This window comes from Sminthopsis crassicaudata, chromosome 3, assembly GCF_048593235.1.
Source record: "Sminthopsis crassicaudata isolate SCR6 chromosome 3, ASM4859323v1, whole genome shotgun sequence".
NCBI classification, from domain to species: domain Eukaryota; kingdom Metazoa; phylum Chordata; class Mammalia; order Dasyuromorphia; family Dasyuridae; genus Sminthopsis; species Sminthopsis crassicaudata.
This window is the reverse complement of record NC_133619.1, coordinates 603,199,775-603,222,987: the sequence shown is the minus strand read 5'-3', so window position 1 is coordinate 603,222,987 and position 23,213 is coordinate 603,199,775. Positions and strand designations below refer to the sequence as shown.

Genomic DNA, 23,213 nt, shown 5'->3' with positions numbered 1-23,213 from the left:
AAGTGTCTGACAACTACCTCTCAAAAATGACCTTCTGAACCAGGCCACTCTAGTTTTGGATGGATCTCACTTTTAAGAAGCTTTTTCTTATCCAAAGCTGAAATTGGCTTCTCTTCAACTTCCATTTCTTGTTTTTAGCTTTGGCATAGCCTCCAGTCTCACTGCCACCATGGCTACATCCTTTTCTATAACTGAGCAGCATTCTTTGAGCCACCAAAATCACAACAGGAAGAGTTACAATCAATCTTCTGATCACAAAATTTCACCATCGATATAATGGTAAATGTGAGGATCTCTGAGGCATCAATTACCAAATGTGCAAGTCTATATTATCTGTAGAAAACCTTACATATCAGGCTGTCTTCCCTTCTCTCAGCACACATCTGGGGCCCTCTGCCCTAATGAGATGCATTTAGATAACAGAAACCCATTCAACTATTAGCTTAGGTCAAAAAGAATTAGAAAGGATATTTCTAACAATGAAACCTGTCCAAAAAAAAGTAGGCTGGGTTGCCTGTGGAAGTGATGGTTTCCCTCTGCTTGGGGGATTTCAAGAAGAGGCCAAGGGATCACTTGTTACAGTGAGGATTCCTTTCAGGTACAGGTACCCTCTGTGGTCTCTTCTGTCAAGGAGACACTTCCAACTCCATCATATTGCCAGGGGAGAAAAAAAAGTCTTAGATACATAATAAATTGCAAAGTCAAAAAAATTACTTTTAAATTTTTTACTTTCTGGACTGGTCTTTTCTTAGGCAACTGTACTGAGATGGAAAAGAATAGATGTGGCACCAGGAGACCTGAGTAGAACTCTAAGTCTTGCTTCTGTGACTTAGGCCTTCCTAGCTGTGGTAGTCTGCATAATCATCTAAGTTCTCTCTTCAGTTTCTCTCTCCATAAACTGTAGGTGTAATAATACCTATCATGCAACTTCACAAAATTGTTGAAAGGATCAAATCAAATAATTTTCACAAAAGTGCAAACTACAAAGTACTAAATATGAGTCTGTAGTACTATATGTGTAAATAATGGAGAGTTAGCTATAACTATGTAGAGATGTGTATACTAAAAAACAAATCCCACTTTAAAAAGCTTTCTGGAGCTCCTTCTTTGCCTAAATCCTCCAACAGTATGCCGTTGCATCAAAAAGCATGTAGTCCATCTCCCTCCCAACCAACTGGCTAATGGGAGCTTCAGGACTAAACTGAGAATAGTACCTGATAACCTGAAGTAATCCTTTACTGTTGGAAAAACTAAAATGTCCCTAACTCCAGGCTCCCTAAATCAGGCCAGTGTCCTTGAGTTTTACAAGTACATACACACACTGCTGCTTTGCAGTACATCCATGTCTCACGGAAGACATCTGCCTCCAGCTATCTGTAATTACTTTTTACCTGTTCAAAAGATATTTATGGATGTGGGCAAGATAAATATTCGTATTCTTTCCCCTGCTTCGGTGCCTTCCTGCAAGATACCAACACTATGAGGAAGGAAAGGGCTTTATGCTGACTATAGAGCTGTCTTCTATTTCAAGTCCCACCCCCTAAGAGCAGACATACTTAGAAGGGAAACTCTAGACAGGATGCTCAGAAACCAATCTGGCTGTACTTATTCTAGCAGGTACTTCTCAGAGAATCCAGCAGTCAATTCCTATAGTAGGACTGGTGAGTAGCTAACCGTTCCCACAGGGTTGTTAAAATAAAAGGGAATTTCAAACCTCCAAGTGTAGTATAAAAGAGAAGAGGATACTCTTTGGGTATGGCCCAAAATACCTGTTTTATTTATACCTAAATCTACTACTAAATATCCTGAATCCTAGTCTTGAATCCTAGATCTGACCCTCTTTAACTATGTAATCATAAATAAATCCCAATTTCCTAAATTGCAAAAGGGAATAATCACCACACTTCCCAGTACTGGTGAGGAAAATGTTTTCTAAACTATATAGGGTTAGAGACAGGGATTGGTCCTTTGATCTCATAGATCTAAAGAATTCCTTGCAGGCTGGTACCAGGTCTGTAGCTCATATCTCTAGAAAGTTACCTGGGGCCCTTAAATGTTAAGTGATTTGCCCAAGTTCCAAAGCCAACTTTCCATCCACTAGTCTATGCCATTTAGATAAAGCATTAGATGCTGTAAAGTGCTATAGAAACCCAAATTATTATTAATCAGAATTCACTAAAGTGAAACTAGAAAAGCTGCATTTATAGTCAGCTTCAGTTCTGGTTGCCTCTGGCTCCGCCCCACTGGAGAGGGATCTTTTGTCCTTTACATCGAATTTAGTTCAGGAGACTTTCTCCATAGCTAGCTCTTGGCTGCCACAAAGCTACTGATTAGGGGAACTGTTACCTGTATGGGGACAGATTGTTGAGGGGTGGAGGAGCATTACAAGTGTTATATGTTTCCAGGACAGGCACCGGGAGTGAGGCCCTGTCGAAGAGCTTCTGATCTTGAGTGGTGGAGCTTTTGAAGGCCTTTCGGGTGTTAATCCCCTGCAGTGACACTGGGAGAAAATGGGAGGAAGGCATTAGAAAATGGAAGAACTCCAGTGAAGCAAACACTGACTGAGTCACGCCAGTCACTGAAGACCAAGCTGTTACATTTCTTGGCAGCAGCTGATTAGAGCCAGGTTCTCCTTCCCTGGCCCTCTTGGGAAGCCCCACAAGTCTGTCTGCAGACCAGCCATTTCACAACTGAACAAAATGAGACAACCCGGAGGTCTGCAATATGGCTGGCTCCAGCAGGATCTTCTTCAAGAGTCACTCTGTCTGAATCTGCAAAGTCTCTTTATAGAAACGGATCATGGGGAGAGGAGTCCAGGGCTGGGGATAGAATGTACTGAACTAAAGAGGTCACAGCACCCCTGCCCGGCCAGTGTCATTTCAAAGTAAAATGCCACAGGTTTTTGGAACTTTCTTTTCCCTCCATCTTTCTAGAAATCAGAAGAATAAAAAAGCTTGGCTTGGCACTCCTCAACTGGGCCTGCAAGTGCTGAGCTCAGCTTCCTTACCTTCTTCCTCCTTGGGATCCAGCTGAGTGACTTTAACTTGTAGGCGGTCGACCCTTTCAGCGAGAGAGCTCATCCGGAAGGCAAAGGTATTTGCCTGAATAAAGAGCTCTCCAAAAATGTCCTCTGCAAATTTACCTGGAAATAGCAAAGGAGTCAGGTTACAGATGAACAAGTCATTCTCTATGTATCCATCACAAGGCTGCCTGCTCCTGCTTAGGAAAGCTGGCTAGTGTAGACTGAGATCATCCCCACCCCGTGGATAGCAAGCAGATGTTCTAAAACTAATGGAGCCTTTTGGGCAATCTCTGAGCAAGTCATGAAACTCAAAGCAAACTGGAAAAATTCTAAAGACTTAAAGAAATAGAATTAACACTGAAAGGCCGAAGAGCCAAATGCATGCCTGAACATTCTATTGTATTCTTACCACCTTGTTGCTGCTACTGAAAGAGAAAAGTTTGGGGGAGACAGTTATTAAGCAGTCTTCTTTTGGTACTTATAACTAGCATGCACAACTGGAGGTTACTTGTTCAATAATCTTCAAAAGTACATCATGCAGGGCCAAGTTGTGGTGTCTTTGAAAAATTTTTTATACACCAACCGATCCAATATACAATTTCCTCTAATAGGTGAAATTTGGATTTTATAATTTAGCATGCTGCAGAGCATTCCTTCATATCTGCATCCCAAGGAATAAAAGAAAAGTTGGTATGCTCCCTGAAAAACAGCACACCAGTGATCTCTGTCTTTTTTTCCTTCCCTTTAAAAAAGAAACAAGCTTCCTTCCTTTAAATCTTAGACCTAAAAAGAGCAATCACCCAGCATACACAAGCACACACACATGCAAACACACACACATACACACACATGCCCCTTATTAGGGATGACAAGTCAAGGAGGCAAAGTGGTGAATGTCTTTTAAGTATATTACTCAAGCAGCATCCAAGGGTGAGGCAGAAATAAAAGTGACCAGATACAAATGAATAGTGATAATTACTTTGAGGGCTATCCAAAGTACAAGCTCCATTTCTCAGCTTTTAAATGATACTCTAAACAAGTTCAAAGTCTGCCAGAAAAATTAGTTTAAAAGGAGCTAAACTGCATCTTTAGGGTGAACTGCAGCTCACTGCCTCTACAACCTAAAGGGTGAGAAGACTAATCAACCACAAGTTCAGAATTGCTGGAGAACTCAATTCAATGAGGGGAACAAGTTCTGGCAGACTGAATGAATGGTTCGGGGGTCTAAACCACCAAGGTAAGTTGCTGGGCTCAGACAGGCTAACAGTTTTCGTTTCTGCAAAGCAAGCTGAAGGGTTAAGGACTGTGCCTGATCTCTACCTATAAAATGGCTAAGTTCCATAAACTCACCATTGTATGAGCTCCTACAGGTAATGGAAAGTTGTAATGAGAAGGTTAGTGCACAAAATGAATAACTATATGGAAAATAGCTGTTCCCCATACAACTATCCAAATAGTAGCCTCACCAAAAAAATTAAAAATCACAAAACAAGAACAACCCCCCCCCCAAACACCTCCAGCTTTAATTCCTGGGACCCAGAGGCCCATATGGTGAGCAGCTGAGCTCATCACCTCTCTGAACAACTGTGGTAGCCTGCTAGTGGGGCCTTCAGCCTCAAGGTTTTTCTCACTCCAGCTCTGAGGTGGCCAAACAGGTCTGCCTTGCTCATTACACTCCAGAGCTATCCTGTCACCCCCAGGATAGCTGGGATCAAACTTAAATCTCTTGGTGTTCAAAGTTTTTCAGAGCCAGCCCTTCTTCTGGACACTTTCCTAATCATCTTACACCTTACTCTGCTCCATGAACTCTAAATTCCAGTGACTTGAATCTCTCTGCTGTTCTTAGCACAAAACATCCCTGTCCCCCAACTCTGGGCATTGCCACTGGTTGCTCAGAGGGCCTGGAGTTCTCCGTCTCCTCACCTCCATCATCAGGCCTTCCTAGCCTCCTTCAAGTCCCAGCTACAGTAGCGCCTTCTTCAAGAAGCCTTTCTTGATTATTCTCAATGCCAGGGCTACCTCTCTACTGACAATCTTCAAGTTATCCTGTCTCTTGCTAGTTTATATATAGTTTCTTGTACGCTGTCTCCTCCATTAGACCGTGAGCTCCTGGAGATTAGAAATCACTTTCGGGCTTTATTTGTGTCCTCAATGCTTCACACAGTTTATGGGAGGTGCTTAATAAATGCTTACTGACTGACTTCTTGAACCAATCTGGACTACCAGGAGGTTATCGAGGATTTTCCTGCTCTCAAAAAGGAAAAAGTGTTAGGGTTTAAGAAGATGGTAGAGGAGGAAGAGAATACCACTCTCTTATTACAGCACTCACTTCTAAGACTGGTACAGAAAATAAAGTTGGAAGAGAATCAGAATCAGAATCCTTCAGTCACACAATGCTGGCATGTCAGGAAGGAAAACAAAATATTAAAGACCTAAGGATTGAGTTTTCAAATATAAATTGATTTTCAACAACCAATTTAGCCTTCTTTTCCCTCAAAGATCAACCTTTGATGGTAAATGAAAAAAAAGACGGAATCACACAAAAACAGGCAATTCATTCATTCGTGTAACAATCAGAATACATGGTTTAACCGTGCCCCATACCAAACATACCTCAATCTCCTACAGATGACAATCTCCTACACTACCTCCTCAAGGATACTGCGGTTTGTCACAAGTTCAACTTTATCAATATTTGTCCTGGGTCCTAACTAGCCAATAAAGTGACAAAGATGTCACCCCAACTACCGTAATTATTCAAAATAGTGCAACCAACTACAAAGAATGCTGGTCACAATGCAGTAAGGGGGCAAACAGTGAGTTCTGTGGGTCAGCTACAGAAGCCAGATTTTCAATGTGGAGTCCTGTTCTTTAACAGTTAACCCAATCAAAATTTATCAGATGCAGCAGCTCTCCTTAGAGTGCAGTGTTTACCGAGGCCAAACTCATGGATTTGATTCTTGCGGAGGCCATTTAGCTTTACACTGAAGAAAAACACTACTCAGGGCCAAGACTACATCCTTTGCCTGGCCAAGTCTCATAAATGCATACTGCTGGTCACAAGGGGGAGGGGGCGAGCAAGTATGGATGGCTCTGTGTAACCCAGCCATCCCCACACCAATGGGAAAACAAATGCAAAGCACATGTGCTATTTGCTTTCAGTAAAACAGCCTAGTGCAGGGAAAGGAGCAGGAGGCCAGGGATCAGGAGGCCGGTATTTGTGGGCCAGTTCCGCCTCTTACACACCAGATGACTTGGGACAAGTCACAACCTCTCAGGGACTCTATGTCCTCCTCTGCAAAATGAAAAGACTGGACCAGATGGTTACAAAGGTTTCTTCAAGGTATTGTAATATTCTGTTATTCCAAATGAGAGTCACACATCCCACAGCACACTAGGACAGCAAAATCATCAGCTGACAGCAGGACACAATGGTGGAGCCAAGGGTGTGAGCAGGACCAGGTTTCCCAATTCCTGGAGTCCAGGACTTGTTCAGACTTCCCAATGCTATCAAGGCAGAGCTGGAGTCTTTAAGACTAGGTAAAGCTCAGAGCAAGATCCTCTTAACAAGCATTTCTTACCTCCTGGCAAGGTTCCTTTGTGTAAAGCAAGAAGTCAAGGTTTTGTATCTTTCCTAGTCCCCACCCTTGTTTCCTAAGCCCTCCATCAGCAGAAATCACCCCTGGGCGAGATGACAGCTTAGGAATCTCAGAGCTCATAGATCACCTGACCACAGAGCAGGGTCTCAGCAGCCAGCTATTCTAAAGGCAGGACCTATTACTATCTGGGGGCACATAGGCTTTAGTGATATTCCAGTCCCTTCACCCAAGGCCCTGATGCAGTGGGAGAGCAAACTGCAATGATTCATGAAGATGTGTTTGCTAAGAGAGATCGCCAAAATGGCATTTCAGCTGAGGTATTCATGGGAACAACAGTGGAACCAGACAATTGCAAAGCCTATTAGAACATCTGCCACTCCCAGATCATGGCACCAAGCTAACAAAGTCTATATAGGATGAAATCTGAATCACATGCATGCATGCATGAACCCCACCCAGGGCAAGATCCATGCATTTCTGTCAATTAAGAAAATGAAATAAAAGCAACTATTATAAAGGTGGTTTTCCCTCAGCCTCAGATCAGACAGGGTTAGACAGAGGACTAGCTATAGTTACAATTTGCATTACTATATAGAGCTTGCAAAACTCTCACTGATCCCCAGAGGCTGCAGAAGTAATTAGTACCCTAAACTTTCAGACCTTAAGGCCAATGACGCAGGGTGATTAAGACAGACCAAATCTGTGTAAGTAAGAGAGGGAGGCAGGGAGGAGGAAAAGGAGAGGGAGGGGAAGAACCAGACAGACAGACAGAGCCAGACAGAGCTATGCACAAGCTGACTTTCTACGTAGGTGAAAGGGAGGGGAAGGGAAACAAAGAGATGAGGAATCTGGAACATCTGAGGCTTCAACAGAGCCAGGCTCCGGCAAACAGCCCTTGTGGTCTCAGGCACACTCTGCGACCCAGGAAGCCACTTGGTGAACCTCCCACTTTCTACACAGAATTCTGCTCTGTCATTCCATCTGCAATCCCGCTGCAGCCCTTCCTATCACCCTTCCCACGGATGTCTTCTGAAGCAGGTGGGGTGATGAGGGGTGGGGGTTGGAGGGGAGGCAGGAAAGAGAAGGGAAGGGGGTGGCAGTGAGGAGAGTTCTGAAGGGAAGAAAGCTATACTCCAAAGGAACTCTCTTTTGGGGGGAAAATAAATAAATATATTTTTGCATTACCTAGGGAAGGCAGATGGGGGAGAAATAGGAACATGGGAAGAAAAGAGAACTAAATAAAGAGCACCAACGACCCCTGAGGGCAGAGCGCAGGCTCTCTGCGGCACTCACTCAGGCTGCCCAGCTGTCGAATGACATTTGCCAGGGAGATGTTGGTCTTGCATTCCAGCTCGCTTGTAACGCTAGGCAACGTCTGACGGCACAGGTGCCTTGGCTCGATGTTCCTCGTTACTAACGGCATGGTGGACCTGCTTCAGGCAATGTTCTGAATGATGAAAAACAACCTAAAAAAGAAATAACAGGAAAGTATTACTCAACCACAAATTCCAGGCACACTAGGGCTGTGTGATATTTTTTCCTTTGCTCTGATCTGAAACAGCTTATAGAATCCTCCCTTCTCCGACCCATCTTTTAAAAACCAGACTCCTTTTCTCTATTTCAGGAAGGTGGGGAGTGGGGGGGGGGGGGGGAAGTAAGATTTAGCTGTGATGGGGCTTGTTTGTATATATAGGTGGTCCTGGAAACCTAGCCACCTAAGGGAAGCAAGAATTTTCCTGGCCAAATCTCAGCAGGCAAGGGGGGTGGGATTAGAAGCCCATTCGACAGGCACTGGATGGCACAGACACCATCCTTACAGGGATGGTAACTAGGACAGATTAGATTCCAGGCCACCAACTGTACAGGATCAAAAAAGGGCTTCTGTCATTTGTATCTCCATGATGAAATCAAGCTGCCAATAGTGATTTTTCCCTTCCACTGATACACGTCAGGACATAACCTTTCCAGTTCTTCCTTGATGGGTGACTGTTAAATGTGCAACTAAGTACTTGCTGCCAGAATCTACTAACACCACTAAAGTTTAGTCTGTAAATTGACAGAATGAAAGAACGTCAAAGAAAATTCGCCTGTTCAATATGCCAAACACAACGCTGTGCAAAATGTGCTGTGAGATTCCCAACTCTGCCCCTCCCCCTCTCCCCCAATATCTCTTTCCCTCCCTCCAGTCTAGGCACAATACACCTGGGCCGAAAGGCTCTGGAGACAGCAGGAAGCATCTCCTGCCAACGAGGAAACATTCCAGTGACTGTTTCTTATCCTGTTGGAAGAGCCCCTTTCCCTAGGAAATCCCCTCCTCCCCCCAGAGCCATTGTTTTAGAATTCATTTACCAAGTTCCTAGCTTTACAAGAGTAGGAAAGAGCTTTATTCTGAACCAGAAGGATTTGACTTATAGTCAAATCACAATGGCCAGGTCCTATTTTCACATTCTTTCAAACTGAAGAAATCTACCACTGTCTAACAGCCTTTGTACTAGAGAAATGGTGAAAAGTCGGGGCACACAGCAGCTTATCCACGTTCCCACTGCTAGGATTCCTCTAAAAGGCAAAGGCTGACTTACACAAAAAGCATGAAAACAGAGATGGGACACTAATTCAACCACCTAAAGACTGGCCTCAGCTACAAAATGCTTAAAGCAAGGTGATCATCATAGATCTGAAAAGCTAACCAAGATACCGACTCAGAAAAAGCAAAATGAAGCCCTTCAAGCTCAAAGGAGGAGCAGTACCCTTTGGAACAGACTGCTCCTTGTTATGGACATTCTGATCTGCTCTGAGTAAAAATAAAACAGGAAGCCAACAGCTTGGGGAACAAGATTTCCTGTCACCAACAGCAACAGCTCAAGAACCAAGAGAATCAGCTGCTTGCTCATAACTTTGAACCTCCCTTTAATAGTCATTTCATGGCAGCTGTGCCTATCTTTGGGGTGCAGAGGTGTTTCCTGAATGCTGTTCTACTATGTAAGTAATTTCCATTCTGCTCCTTGGCTAAATTCCTCTCCAAACCAGGGCCCTTACTTACTGGAATCCCAGGCTTCTCCCTTAAGCTGATCTCCTCCATCCCTTCACTTCCTTGAACCACTGTGACCCAGAGAATGTGAAACATGAGCTCTCTCTGTGAGGGTCACCAGCTTTCTGGGTTTCCATAACTAAACAGTTAGGTGAGAACTGAAAATGGGAATAGGGCTGTGGGAATCAAATGGGAACATGTATAAATCATACAACACTATCTCACTGTCATCTACTGTTAGTGCCAGAAGAGAAGGAAGGTACAAATAGGAACCTCCTTGGGTCCTTATGTATGGCTATGTGGGGGACTTCCAGGCTGTCAAACTTGTGACTTTCCCAGCAGAACCAGAAATACAAGGGGAGGACCAGGGATAACTTCAGCCACCAGTGGAAGCCACATCAGTGTGTCACTTAGAGAAGCTGCCCTGGCCTCTCCCAATGGCCCAGACAGCCTGGAAATTCTGGGAATGTGGTAAAGATGAGCATGGCCACTGGCACCACATTCATCCCAGACTTTCCCCCTGGATACTTGATTAGGAACTCTGGATTCCAGACTGTCTGGGCAAATGTCTGATGGGCAGCAACCTCATAGAACCAGGCAATGTGGTACATTTTACTTTGGTCTGTTATTCTACCTACCCAAGATGCTGAAGCTTACCTATGATAAATTGCACATATGAGCATTCATTCAGGAAGATCTAGGCTTCTGGGTATGGAATTATTATAAACTAGCCTGCTGGCCTGCCCATGACCAATTTTAACCCTCCCCCCCTCAATCAGCCTTCCTGACAATCAGTTGGTAATGTGGCACATGCATGGGGAATTAAAATATTTTAATTTTCACTTAAGCAAAACAATTACTTCTCTGAGAAATATTCTGTACTACAAAATAAATGGATAATGTAATGGATAACAAGTATAACAACAAAAATTCAGATCATATATTCTAACATTCAGATGAAGTTTATAGGATCTGGACTATGCCACAGGTAAACAGAATTAAATTTGGTATGGAGTAGTTTTGAAATCTCTGCTGTCTGATATAACAGCAAGAATACTGTACCAGGATCCCGGAAGCCTGGGTGGAGTCATAGAATGTGAGAGCTGAAAAAGAGGCAAGACTTTCTCTTGGCTCTGCAAAAACTGGGTATAAAACTTGGCCCAGTTATATACCTGTCCTAGACATCAATTTCCTTATTCAATCAATAAGTATTAATTAGTCACCTCTTCTCTATGTGCCAAACACTATTCAAAGTGCTGAGGACCTAAAGACAAAACCAAAATAGGCTTTGCCCTCAGAGGCCTTACATCCCCTACGCAGGAAATACAAAATATTTACAAAAACAATATGAGGGAATTGGAGGAGCCACTAACAACTGGATCAGGAAAGGTGAAGCTACTGGAGTGGTCTCCACTCCAGATCTTTCTGAGACCAAACCTAGGTCCCTTGACTCATGAGTTCCCTTTTCACACAGCAGCTGCCAAGGTACCATTTCTGAAGGTAGAGCTTGAACCCTCTCACTACCCTCCTGTGTCTCCCCATAATGTAATGGGATACAAAATATGTTCAATATAAAATCTGGCATTCAAGGTCCTCCATGGTTCATCTTTTCATCCCTTTCCAATCTTCTTGCACTATATTCCTTTACTTATGTATCCATCTCTGCTCAATGATATCTCCTTTATCCAAGAGTAGCACAAATGTAATGCTACCTCTTCCTAATCTCACCAACTGGAAGCCATATCTCCTCTCCTGGAATCAATGAAACTATTGGGTTTGACCTCTCAGGCATTTAATAATTTTCTATTTTGAATGTAGTTATTTGTAGGTATGTTTCATTCTTCCATGTAAGCTTTTTGAGGGAACTAACTCTCATCTTGTACCCTTAGGGCCTAATATACATAAGAATTTAATAAATGCTGGATGAATTCAAATTTAAGGACTTTTATTTTTTTCTATGCACCCAAGCTATCACCTTCTGATGTGGTCTACCTATACTTTAAAACCAAAGTGACAATGACTAAGTCCTTTCCCTATAATGCCAGAGAAACTGAGGCAAGATAGAGATTAGAGAGTATTTAATAATTTATTTAATGGAGAGATATGCTGGGATCAAATGGATCCATGGTTTAGTCCCAGGGCTAAATGAGACTATCATCTCCAAGAATCCAGCCAACAATGAGAGTTCTCAAAGACATATATACACGTGGCTCAGATGCAGGGGGTACACTGAGGCAAGGGCGGAGTCAGGGTACTGAGAGCATGAACGGGATTCTGACAGGTTGGGGTGAGCTTCAGTAGATGAGATGACATAATCAGGGGGAAGCATCCCAGGCATGGGAAGAGGCATTTTGATAAGATAGTATCTGACATTCTAAAAGCTTGGGATGGGGAAAGGCATTCTGATATTCTAAAACATAAGATCTTTTATCCTTATCAATTATTCTGATAAAGAGGGAGGGGAGGTTTTGCAGGACAGAAAAGCAGGGAAACTGAGTCAGGACTGGGTCAGGATAACTATGGAAACTGAGAACTGTGGCATAACACCCTAGGCCTCATTTTACCTGGTGCCAGGTCTTGCAGGGAGGGACCCTAAAAAGGTACAAAGAGTGTTCCAGGAAAGGCCCTGAGTTGTTTGCTCTCTCAGGCTGAGCTGAAAGGATTTCCCCATGGAAATTCTGCCTTTTTTGGACCAATTCTACATTCCTCCATTACAGATCCACACAAACACTCTCCCCACCTTTTCCATTCCTTGACTATTTTCTCCCTAAGAACACAGCAAGAAAATAGTGGAAACTAAAGACATCATGATCTTCTCAGCCTTCATCTAAACTAGCTCCAGAGCTCTCTGGGTCATGACAGAGCACTGGAGCCTGTCCGGTGTTTGTAGGCATACAGAGACACCGGATATATCCCTGAAGTCTTACAATATTCAGGCTTGATACAGTGAACAAGCCCTAAGTTTCCTCAAGGTCTCTTTGTTCAGGTGAAGAATCAAGGCAGCTCGACCGATTCCCCAAACAAGCTCTGCCTTGTCCAAAGAACCTGAAAACAATCAGGAGAGAAGGAATGGGGAATGCCATCTTAAGCCCAAACTCCGAATTTTTGTCTTTTTCAAGGAAAAGGATAGGAACCTGATCATTCTTGTAATGGTGCCTTTCTCTAAGCCACCTATCAAAGGAAATAAAGCTTCCTTGAACCAAGGTCAGGTCATCCCTGATGATACCTGCAGATTTTAACAGCAACACTGTCTAAACAGCAAGGGACTTAAAGCTACAGCAACAATCACCATCAGAGCTGAGCCTCCAGTAGCATTTCCCCTTTGAAATGCAGTCCAAAAAAACCACTGATTAGCAATGGCAGAGGATGGGTGAGTGTGGGGGGTTTGTATGTGTGGCAATTAGTACTTCTGCATTCTCCCTATTCTACAGCATTTTGGGCAGGAGTGGGTAAAAAGGGGGACTAGTTTTAAAAACCTAGTTTTTCTTTTGGTAGACTTTAATAGATATTTCATTTATCAAGAGGAAAAAAATCATAAATGGTAATAGGAATTTAAACTAAAATATTCCTCCCTCCCTCCCAGTTTAAGTCAAAGAAGGTAGGCAACTCAGGCTTACAATAATTGAGTCTGGCTATTGAAATGTTTAAAGACAGATGAATTTACTGTTGCATGCAGAGTCTTCACTACCAGGCAGCAACCACAGGCAGGAATGCCTCATTATAGGCTTAAGCACCCACCCATTTCCTGTTGAGATGCAGGGTGGGGCTGAAAATACAAATATAACCAGTCTCTTTCTTCAAAAACACATAACAAAGAGTTACTGACAAATCAGTTTAGGTCACAACACAAGTGTCCCTGAAGAGCAAGCAAGACTGAAGTAGAATTCCTGGGATGGATTTTATGAACAAAGAAGGTCTCTGACTGGGGTAACTAGAGGAGAAGCTTATTTGAGATTTAACACCAATCCTCCTCCTCCCAGGCTCCACTGAGCTATGGAGATCCAGGTTATGCCAGCAGAATGGGAGCTTTAAGAGACCACACCACTTCAGGCCTCCATGTGAAAATCAACCTAACTAAATTTGACAGGCTTGTCACCAAACGCTAGCCACTAGGTGAAATTTTTGAGTCACAAGACCTTACGCAGAACATTTGCTAAGACACTGCAGAATTTCAATCTAAGTGGAGGGACGCCTGCACTGATGAATTCACATATCCTTTTAAGCATTGAAGTATTGGTAATATTTGTACCCTAAGCTCCCATTAAACTGTAAGCTTCATGATTGCAAGGATTCTATCATGTCTATTCTATCATCTTAGTGCTTGATATACTGCTATATACACAGCAGATGATTAAATATTTGTCAAACTTTTCAACTTCAGAAAAGGAATCCCAGCAACCACAGGTATACATTGAGTAATGTTTCCCCTTCCTTCCCCCCAGTTGTTTTCTCTTTAGGGCAATAGCACAGCAGCCTTTTAATCTATAGTTAGACTATCATACTGCTTCAATTCACTGTTTAGTAGGAATTGTTCAAATCCCTGGAGTCTACAACTTGTTTTTATTCTTTTATTTTCATTCTATCATTTGCTTTACTCAAAGCTAAAAATCTTAGACTCACTCCTGTGTTCAAAACGAGTTTTTTCTAAGACTGACTTCTCCGTAACGTTTGTCTCAAATACGGTGAGAACTTCTAGTCCCTTCTTTTTACCACAAGTGAGTTTTCCTGTAAAGAGAGCATTACAGACTGGAACTTGGAGGCCTGGATTCTAGGTCCATTCTGCCAATAGTCAGCTCCTGGAAGCAAGGAAGGCAGGGCAGAAAAAAACCAATTTATTCACAGAATCACAAGAACTGGAAATTACCTACTAGTCACCTAATCCAGTTCTTGTCTAAACAAAAATCTTCCCCTCTGGAAGCCCCTTCTGGAGCACACTTTCAGGCACTGGGGTGAAACTGAAAATGTAGGGAAGGGAAGAGAAGGGCACCTGATCTGTGCCAGGCACTCTTCTAAACACTTTACAATCATCCTCTTATTTGGTACAATAATTCTGCTGTTTTGTAGGTGAGGGAACTGAGGCAAAGAGAGATTGTGACCTGACCTGGGTCACACTCAGGCCTTCGGGACTCTAGGCTAAGTGCTCTATCCACAGTGTCACTTTGCTGTCTAACAATAACAGCAGAGACATTTTAATGTCTACTATGTGATAAGCACTACATTAAGTACTTTAAAAATTATCATCTGACCTCACAGAAAGACAAAAACATAGATTAACTGCAATATGCATTATTACATGGACAATCTGCCAGAAAATGCCAAAGCAAAGGGCGACACTCCATCCCAGGCAAGTGGTCAGCCAGCTTCAGCTTAAAGACCTTTGAAGACTCACTCCTTCTAAAATAGCCCACTTCCCTTTAGATCTGCTCTGACTCTTCTCCCTTACTTTTCTGACCCTACCTCTAGAAGTAGAAGGTATAGTAGGCAGACTCCCCAGACCCAAACCCAGCTCTGCAGGAGAAAAGGAGTAGAGATAATCCTAAGGCTCCTTTGCCTCTGTCTGCTTTCCTGAGGTGGATCCCTTTGTCAGGAAGCCCTCTTAATCAATGACTTTGGAAGTAGTGCCCTTATCATTTCTATGCAGATCTATCAGATCTTCTTACTCAGCCCTAACTTCTTTGCTAACCTCCAGTCTTATATCTCCAAATGTAAGTATGGTAAATTGGATATTCCATAGACATCTCAAAGTCCAAATGACATGTCCAAAACTGAACTCATTTTTTCCCACTTTCATAATATCAAGGGTAATATCATTTTTCTTGACATTCAAGTGTCACCTTGCAACTTAGTGGTCACCTTCAACCTTTTACTCCCTCTCATCTCCCACATCCAAGCTGCTGACAAGACCTGTCTACTTTCCCTTTCTAACATCTCTAGCACTCCCCCACCTTGGTGCAGACCTTCAACACTTCACACTTGGACAATTGCAACAGCTGCTCATGAATCTATCAGCTTCAATTTTCAACCTACTCCAGCCCTTCCTCCAATCAGGTGTCAAAGTGATCTTCCTCAAGTGCAGATCTGACCATAGCATCTCTATTTTATAAACTTCAGAGGCTCCCCATCACCTCCAGGCCCCTAGGGCCCAATGTAAAATCCTGTCTGATATTCTAAATCCTTCCAAAGCTGCTCCCCACTTTACCATTCTACTCTTCTCACTTACTCCCAGTGCTGCTACAACCCCTCCAGCCCACATGATCCAAGGACATGGCCTCCTTGCCTTTCCTCATGCTGAGCTGACTCCAGACGGCTTCATTTTTGGAACACTCTCATCACCAACAACAGCATCCTTTATGTTCTAGCTAAATTCCATTTTTTTTTCTTTTTTTTCCCCCTGAGGCTGGGGTTAAGTGACTTGCCCAGAGTCACACAGCTAGGAAGTGTTAAGTGTGTGAGACCACATTTGAACTCGGGTCCTCCTGAATTCAGGGCTGGTGCTCTATCCACTGCGCCACTTAGCTGCCCTTAAATTCCATTTTCTATGAGGAATTTTTCCAATCTCCCTTCATGTAAGGATCTGTTTTTATATATATCTTGCTTATACACAGTTGTTTATATGTTGAACTCCTCATTAGACTGTGAGCTCCTTGAGAGGAAGAACTGGTTTTTGCCCTTCTTTGTATCCCAAGTGCCTGGTATATAAGTGGAGGCTTAATAAATGCCTATTGGCATTAATTCTTTTTCTTATTAATACAAAAGAAGGGTTAGCTACAGTATCCCAAAATACTGTTTGAAACCAAGTTCATTTGTGAAAGCATTGAGTCTTTAAGAAAAATTTCTTCATATAAAATTTTATATTCCCAACTTGAATAAAATGCCCAGTAGGAATCTGTACAGTATTATTAGTAGTAGTGATAATAATAATTCTTATGTTTAAACTATATTTGTGCAATTAAATGATTAATCACAATACTGCAAAAGACCTATATATTTAATAGATAGTTTCATGAGGTGCTATATCCCCAAATTGATTTCCTGGTGGCCAATCTTCTGCTAATGAACCTAGACCTGGACCAGGAAGCCTTTCCAAATTGGGATTTGAGGGCAGTCAAAGCTTAAGTCCCCACTAGTATATTCTTGAGAAATCTAGAATCACTAAAATGAGGTATATATTAGAGGAACAATAGCAATAATGACACACTTTATATGGTTCCTTCAAGTTTACAAAGCATCTGGTTCACAATCAGATTGTGAAATAAACAATTTAAATATAAAGCTGATATAATGTACCATTATCATTGATACAAGTAGGACTTGGACTAGACTCTCCCTATTCCGCAGTTCCAGTCCTAAAGTTCTGTATTCTACTTTCACTCTCTAGTAAAGTACAATTTACCAACCCAAACTATCAATATATTTCTTGCAAATTCCAAATATAATTACTGGGTTCCAGTAACTTTAAACTATCTAAACCTGTCTACTTTTCTCTCTAAATGATCAAATACAAACTCAGAAGTCCAGTTCTACTCATAAATCCTCCTCTCAATTCCCATTAGTATTCATGGGCTCTTACCCTAGGGGAGCTAGGCAAAGAAGTGAATAGAGTGCTGGACATGGAGTCAGGAAGATTTAAAACCTGCCTCAATTTACTAGCTGGATGATCCTGGACAAGCCACTTCACCCTCAGTTTCCACATCTATAAAATAGAGAAGGAAAGGACAAACCATTGTAAGAAAACCCCAAAGGTCATAAAGAGGTGGACAAAAGTGAACAACTGTCTTATCCTTTTAGCTAACTATCAACTTAAGAGTACTGAATTACCAAGTCTGGAATTATTAAGACTATATGGGGAATCTAATAGGAAAAAACTTGTCCAGTTTATCTATCTGATAATTCTTCTGAGGATCACTGGGAGTCTCTCAATAATGTACTCAAGCACAAATAAATTTCTTCTTCTTCTTCTTCTTTTTTTTTTTTGGTGAGGCAATTGGGATTAGTGACTTGCCTAGAATCACACTGCTAGTATGTATTAAGTGTCTGAAGCTGCATTTGAACTCAGGTCCCTGACTTCTATCCACTGCCATCTAGCTGCCCCATCACTGTTCAATTTCAAAGACAGCCTTCCACGTCTCCAGCTAGTACCAAAAAAGACTGGTCATCAGGTTAGTGGTGGTGACTAAAAATTCTGGCCTGCCTAAAGGAACTACTGCAGGGCAGGTGTTCTCAGATGAACAAGGATTTATTAACCTAGCACTCACTATATGTATATACCAGCCCTGGAGGAGGGGAAGGGGAAAAGAGGGGTGGTCATGAAAAAGTTACTGATTCTACTTAGCTCCCTTAGCTGGGAATGGAGCTCTTTTTCTTCATCTCTCAAAGGTAGGGGCTGACACTGGTCAAGAGCTAAGTTTTCCATGGACAAGCCAAGGAGAGTACCTACTGGTAGCTTAAACACAGTGGCAGTTTTAGAAATAAAGAAGGAAGGAGATAATCAGAACTGAAATTCCCATCAGGCCACTGAGTAAGTCTCATTTCATCCTGCCAACAGTCTAACTGTTCCTTTTAATCTCTATGATGCCTTCACATTTCAAGCTTCTCTCTGCAGTATCTGTTCCCTCCCTGGGCTGGAAAGGCCAAAAAAGAAAACGACTTTACCAAACTGCAAAAGGCCAGGGGAAAAAAAAAAAAAGGTTGCAGAGCAACAACAACAAAAAAGAAAATTCAGCAGAATGTTTTGCTGACAGCTCAGGGCAATATACAAACACACCGTGTGGTCATGGAGCAGTCAGAAGCAGCAATCTGAGATGTGACGGTTCATACACCAACCAAAGTAAGGAGAGATACCCAGCAATCACACCAGCTATATTGGAGCAACAGAGAGTGAGATTACAGAGCAAAGTGCATTGCAATTCCACATCCTCTTTTCCATTCTGCCGGCCATAAAAAAGATTCATCTCTGAAATCTCGTCCCCTACCCATTGGTCACTGGTAGCCATATCCACCAGCAACTGAGGAAAAATCCACAGAAAAAAGCAGCTGTGTGGATATTCCCTTTCACAAGAGCCCATTCTCCACTCACATTCCTGGAGATTTATGAAGATTTTTTTTTCTTTTTTAAATTAAAGCTTTTTATTTACAAAACATATGTATGGGTAATTTTTCAATATTGACCCTTGCAAAGCCTTCTGTTCCAAATTATCCCTTTTCCTCCACCCCTTCCCCTAGGTGGTAGATAGTCTAATACAAGTTAAATATGTTAAAATATATGTTAAATCCAATATGTGTATACATATTTATATAGTTTTCTTGCTGCACAAGAAAAATTGGATCTAGAAGGAAAAAAAAAAAAAAAAGGAAAGAAAACAAAATGCAAACAAACAACAGAAAGAGTGAGAATGCTACGTTGTGGTCCACACTCAGTTCTCATAGAGCTTTCTCTGGGTATAAATGGCTCTCTTCATCACTGAACAATTGGAATTGGTTTGAATCATCTCACTGTTGAAGAGAGCCACATCCATCAGAATTGATCGTTGTATAATCTTGTTGTCATGTGCAGTGATCTCCTGGTTCTGCTCATTTCACTCAGCATCGATTCATGTAAGTCTCTCTAAGCCTCTCTGAAATCATCCTAATGGTCATTTCTTACAGACAATAATATTCCATAACATTCATATACCATTAACTTATTCAGTCATTCTCCAATTGATGGGCATCCACACTCAAGTTTCCAATTTCTTGCCACTACAAAAAGGGCTGCCACCAGGAGGAATACAGAGAGGCTTGGAGAGACTTACATCAACTGATGATGAGTGAAATGAATAGAACCAGAAGATCTCTATATACTTCAGTGTTGTATGAAGATGTATTCTGATGGAAGTGGATATCTTCAACATAAAGAAGATCCAACTCACTTCCAGTTGATCAATAATGGACAGAAATAACTACACCCAGAGAAGGAACACTGGGAAGTGAATGTAAATTGTTAGCACTACTGTCTATCTACCCAGGTTACTTATACCTTCGGAATCTAAAACTTAATGTGCAACAAGAAAATGGTATTTACACACATATATTGTATCTGGGTTATATTGTAACATATGTAAAATGTATGGGATTGCCTGTCATCGGGGGGAGGGAGTAGAGGGAGGGGGGGGATAATATGGAAAAATGAATACAAGGGATATTATAAAAAAATTACTCATGCATATATACTGTGGAAAAAATTCTAAATAAAAAAAATTTTTAAAAAGATTTATTAATAAAAATTTTTTAAAAATTTAAAAAAAAAAAGGGCTGCCACAAACATTTTTGCACACGTGGGTCCCTTTTCCTCCTTTAAGATCTCTTTGGGATATAGGCCCAGTAGAAACACTGGTCAAAGGGTATGCATAGTTTGATAACTTTTTGAGCATTGTTCCAAATTGCTCTCCAGAATGGTTGGATCCGTTCACAGTTCCACTAACAATGTTATCAGTGTCCCTGTTTTCCTACATCCCCTCCAACATTCGTCATTATCTTTTATGAGGGGCAAGTCTTAAACAAAAAAGAGAATAAACCACCCCTTTTTACTAAGAGGGTCTGAAGTCAGTCACTCTGGACTACAACCACTTACCACTTATTCCCCAGTAATGGCCAAACCACCAATCTGATCTAAATGTCTCCTAGAGTCATCCCAATATATTTGGTGCTGAGGGGATACAATAATTGAGACACTACCCTTACCTTTAAGGAGCTTACAATCAGATGCTAAGACAGAAACAGAGATAAATGGAATACGAGTTAGAATAAGTACAAAAGAGGACAGTTTAAAGAGACCTCACCATTCCATAACAGGAATTTCAGGTGGGACCCTATCAATCAATATAACCTTCAAGGGGTTTAAAATCTAGTTTGAAAACTCAATAAATCAATTAAAAGATTCAATACAATAAAATGGGAATTGCAAAAGGTCATTATGTAATAAATTGACAAATGTAGATATTGTAAGAATTATAAAGAGGGAAAGAATTTTATGAGCTCCTTGGGAAAGACTTTTGAGCAGGGTAGAATTTAGATTCACAGTGAGAAGGGGCATTACAATTGGGGGTAAGGTGATGATCAGAAACTTAAAATCTGTAAGGAGATTCCCAAATTTCACCAGTCCATCCACTCCAAGGGAAGAATAAATAAAGGAAATGAGCCCTTTCCTTAGCTACTTAGCATAAAAACAGATAAGAGATATATTGACAAGGCTGAGATACATATCTATTATAAGTTATCCAACTGCATTGACAGTACCCATCCAAAGGTGTTGTGCAATTCTTAGTTATATTAATTTCAATTTGTCTTTAAAAAAATTAGGGAATGCCATACAATACAATTGAGAGGTAGAAAAGATGTCATAAAATCAAATAAGGATCTCCAAAGAGGTCAGAAAGGATTGTAGTGAGTAAACAAATGCCTCTGAGTAGCCTACTTAATCAACTAGAAAATTCTTGAAATTGAAAATGATCACAATAAATTTCTCAGTACTAAATCAAAAGAAGAAAGTGGCTTGACTGAATGAATCCAGAATAAGGAAGAGTGTAGGGTAACATTCAATCAATGGTCATGAGTCCAAATGAATCCTAAGTTTATTCTGACTCTATGTGAGAACAATCCAAATTAAACAATCATAAACATCAAAAAACAACCTCACAGTTGGGCATCTTGTCTACTGGCTCAACAGAGGACAGGACATAGAAACAAAGAGCCACTCACCTTTCAGAGTGGGTTCTGAGGGCAAATATAACTAAATATTGTGAAGTAAAACTGGCTTAACATGGACACTGTTGGTATGCACAGGCAAAGGGAATTTCTTCACTATGAGTTTTCTATGCTAATGAGATTATAGGTCAAAGCCAAAAAAAGATGTAACAGAAATGACCTGGGAAAGGAGACTCTTTTTTAAAAAAATAATACTAGTTTTCTATTTTTCAAAATATATTTGAAGATAGTTTTCAACATTCATCTTTGCAAAACCTCATGTTCCAAATTTTTCTCCCTCACTCCCCCCCTTTCCCTAGACAAGTAATCTAATATAGGTTAAACATATACAATTCTGGGGGCAGCTAGGTGGCGCAGTGGATAGAGCACCAGTCCTTAAGTTAGGAGGACCTGAGTTCAAATTCAACCTTTTAACATTTAACATTTAACAATTCCTAACTGTGTGACCCTGGGCAAGTGATTTAACCCCAAATGCCTCAGCAAAAACAACTAAAAGCCAAACATGTGCAATTCTTCTAAATATAGGAAAGCAGACTCTTAAAAGAAAACCAACCTGGGCTGGTCATAAATTCCTTGTTTGCCACCAAGCCATCAATTACATTTCCAGATGTGCTCAAATTGTCCATAGTTGAACAAGAAGCCAGCCTTATTCATTAAATCAAGGTTTCTTAACCTTTTTTCGTATAATGGATCCCTTAGGGAAAGCCTACAGAACTTTTGTCAGAATGGTTTTAGATATATAAAATACACAGTATCACTGGGGGTACAGATAGGGATTACCATGGACACAATTTAATTATATCCATCCATCCTAAACATTATGACTAAGGAGGATGGATGGTAATATGTTGGGAATTTTATAGAAGGGATTTATTCCCTCTACTAGGTGGGAGGTTAGGAAGCTGGACTAAAAAAAAAAAAAAAAAAAAAAGGCCCCCTAAATTGTACATCTAAGTATGTAGTAGCTACCGACCAAGGAGACAATGTATTACCATTATTTATGTGTTTTTGTATTTTTATTTTCTTAAATATTTCTTAACATATTTTATCTTACATGTACAGCTAGAATGCCAAGATTGACACTTGTGAACCAAAGGATCTGAGAGGCCTTTAAATTACAATTCTATAATTCCTGCCCATCCTTCAAGACCCTACTCAAATATCATTTCATTCTCAAAGCCTTCCTTGATTACCCCAGCAGGAAGTAATATCTCCATCAGCAGGCCTCATAGTGGAATATTATATTCTGATTTGAATATTCAAGTCTTATTGCCTCCATAAAACTAAAATTCTTGAGGGAAGGAATTACTTAGTATTGAAGAACTATTGATTATTGAATTATGTGTAACATTCATTTACTCAACCTTTGAATGACATACATAGTCCCTACCCTTAAAGTGCTTACAATCTACTAAATAATGTACAAACACAATAAAAATTGATACAAGAAAAGTAAAAAGTAATATGACATCAGATGAGAAGAGAACATTTGTAGCTGGAAGAATCCAAGAAGGCTTCTAGAGAAGACAGCCTTTAAGCTAGGCCTTAAAGAATGTGAACTTGTAAAGCTGGGGTAGAGGGTGGGGAGGAAGGGGGATGTGTTCCACACAGATAGAATATAAGCAAAAGTAGAAGTGGAAAAGCAAAGGCTATTTCCATTTTCTCATTTGTAAAGTCAGGCAGTTAAGACTACACGATCTCTATCGTCCCCTCAAAACCTACTTATACGATTCCATGATAGTTCAGTACAGAATATATGAAGACTGTAGTTTGAAAGATGGTTAGTTCTGTAAATCACCACTGATTAGAGAAATGCAAATTA

General features: G+C 41.1%; 1 protein-coding gene across 3 annotated transcripts in view; it reads right to left on the bottom strand.

Annotated features, from left to right (window-relative positions):
- The window catches only part of WASF2 (WASP family member 2), an 85,925-nt gene that overhangs the window by 15,480 nt on the left and 47,232 nt on the right, over positions 1-23,213 (bottom strand). For all 3 annotated transcript variants that reach the window (XM_074305653.1, XM_074305655.1, XM_074305654.1), the window contains 3 exons: positions 7,915-8,087; positions 3,008-3,142; positions 2,347-2,500 (listed from right to left, as the gene is read on the bottom strand). In XM_074305653.1, the coding sequence (XP_074161754.1) occupies positions 2,347-2,500; positions 3,008-3,142; positions 7,915-8,044 (419 nt within the window). In that variant the 5' untranslated portion in view covers positions 8,045-8,087. The remainder of the gene's footprint in view (positions 1-2,346; positions 2,501-3,007; positions 3,143-7,914; positions 8,088-23,213) is intronic.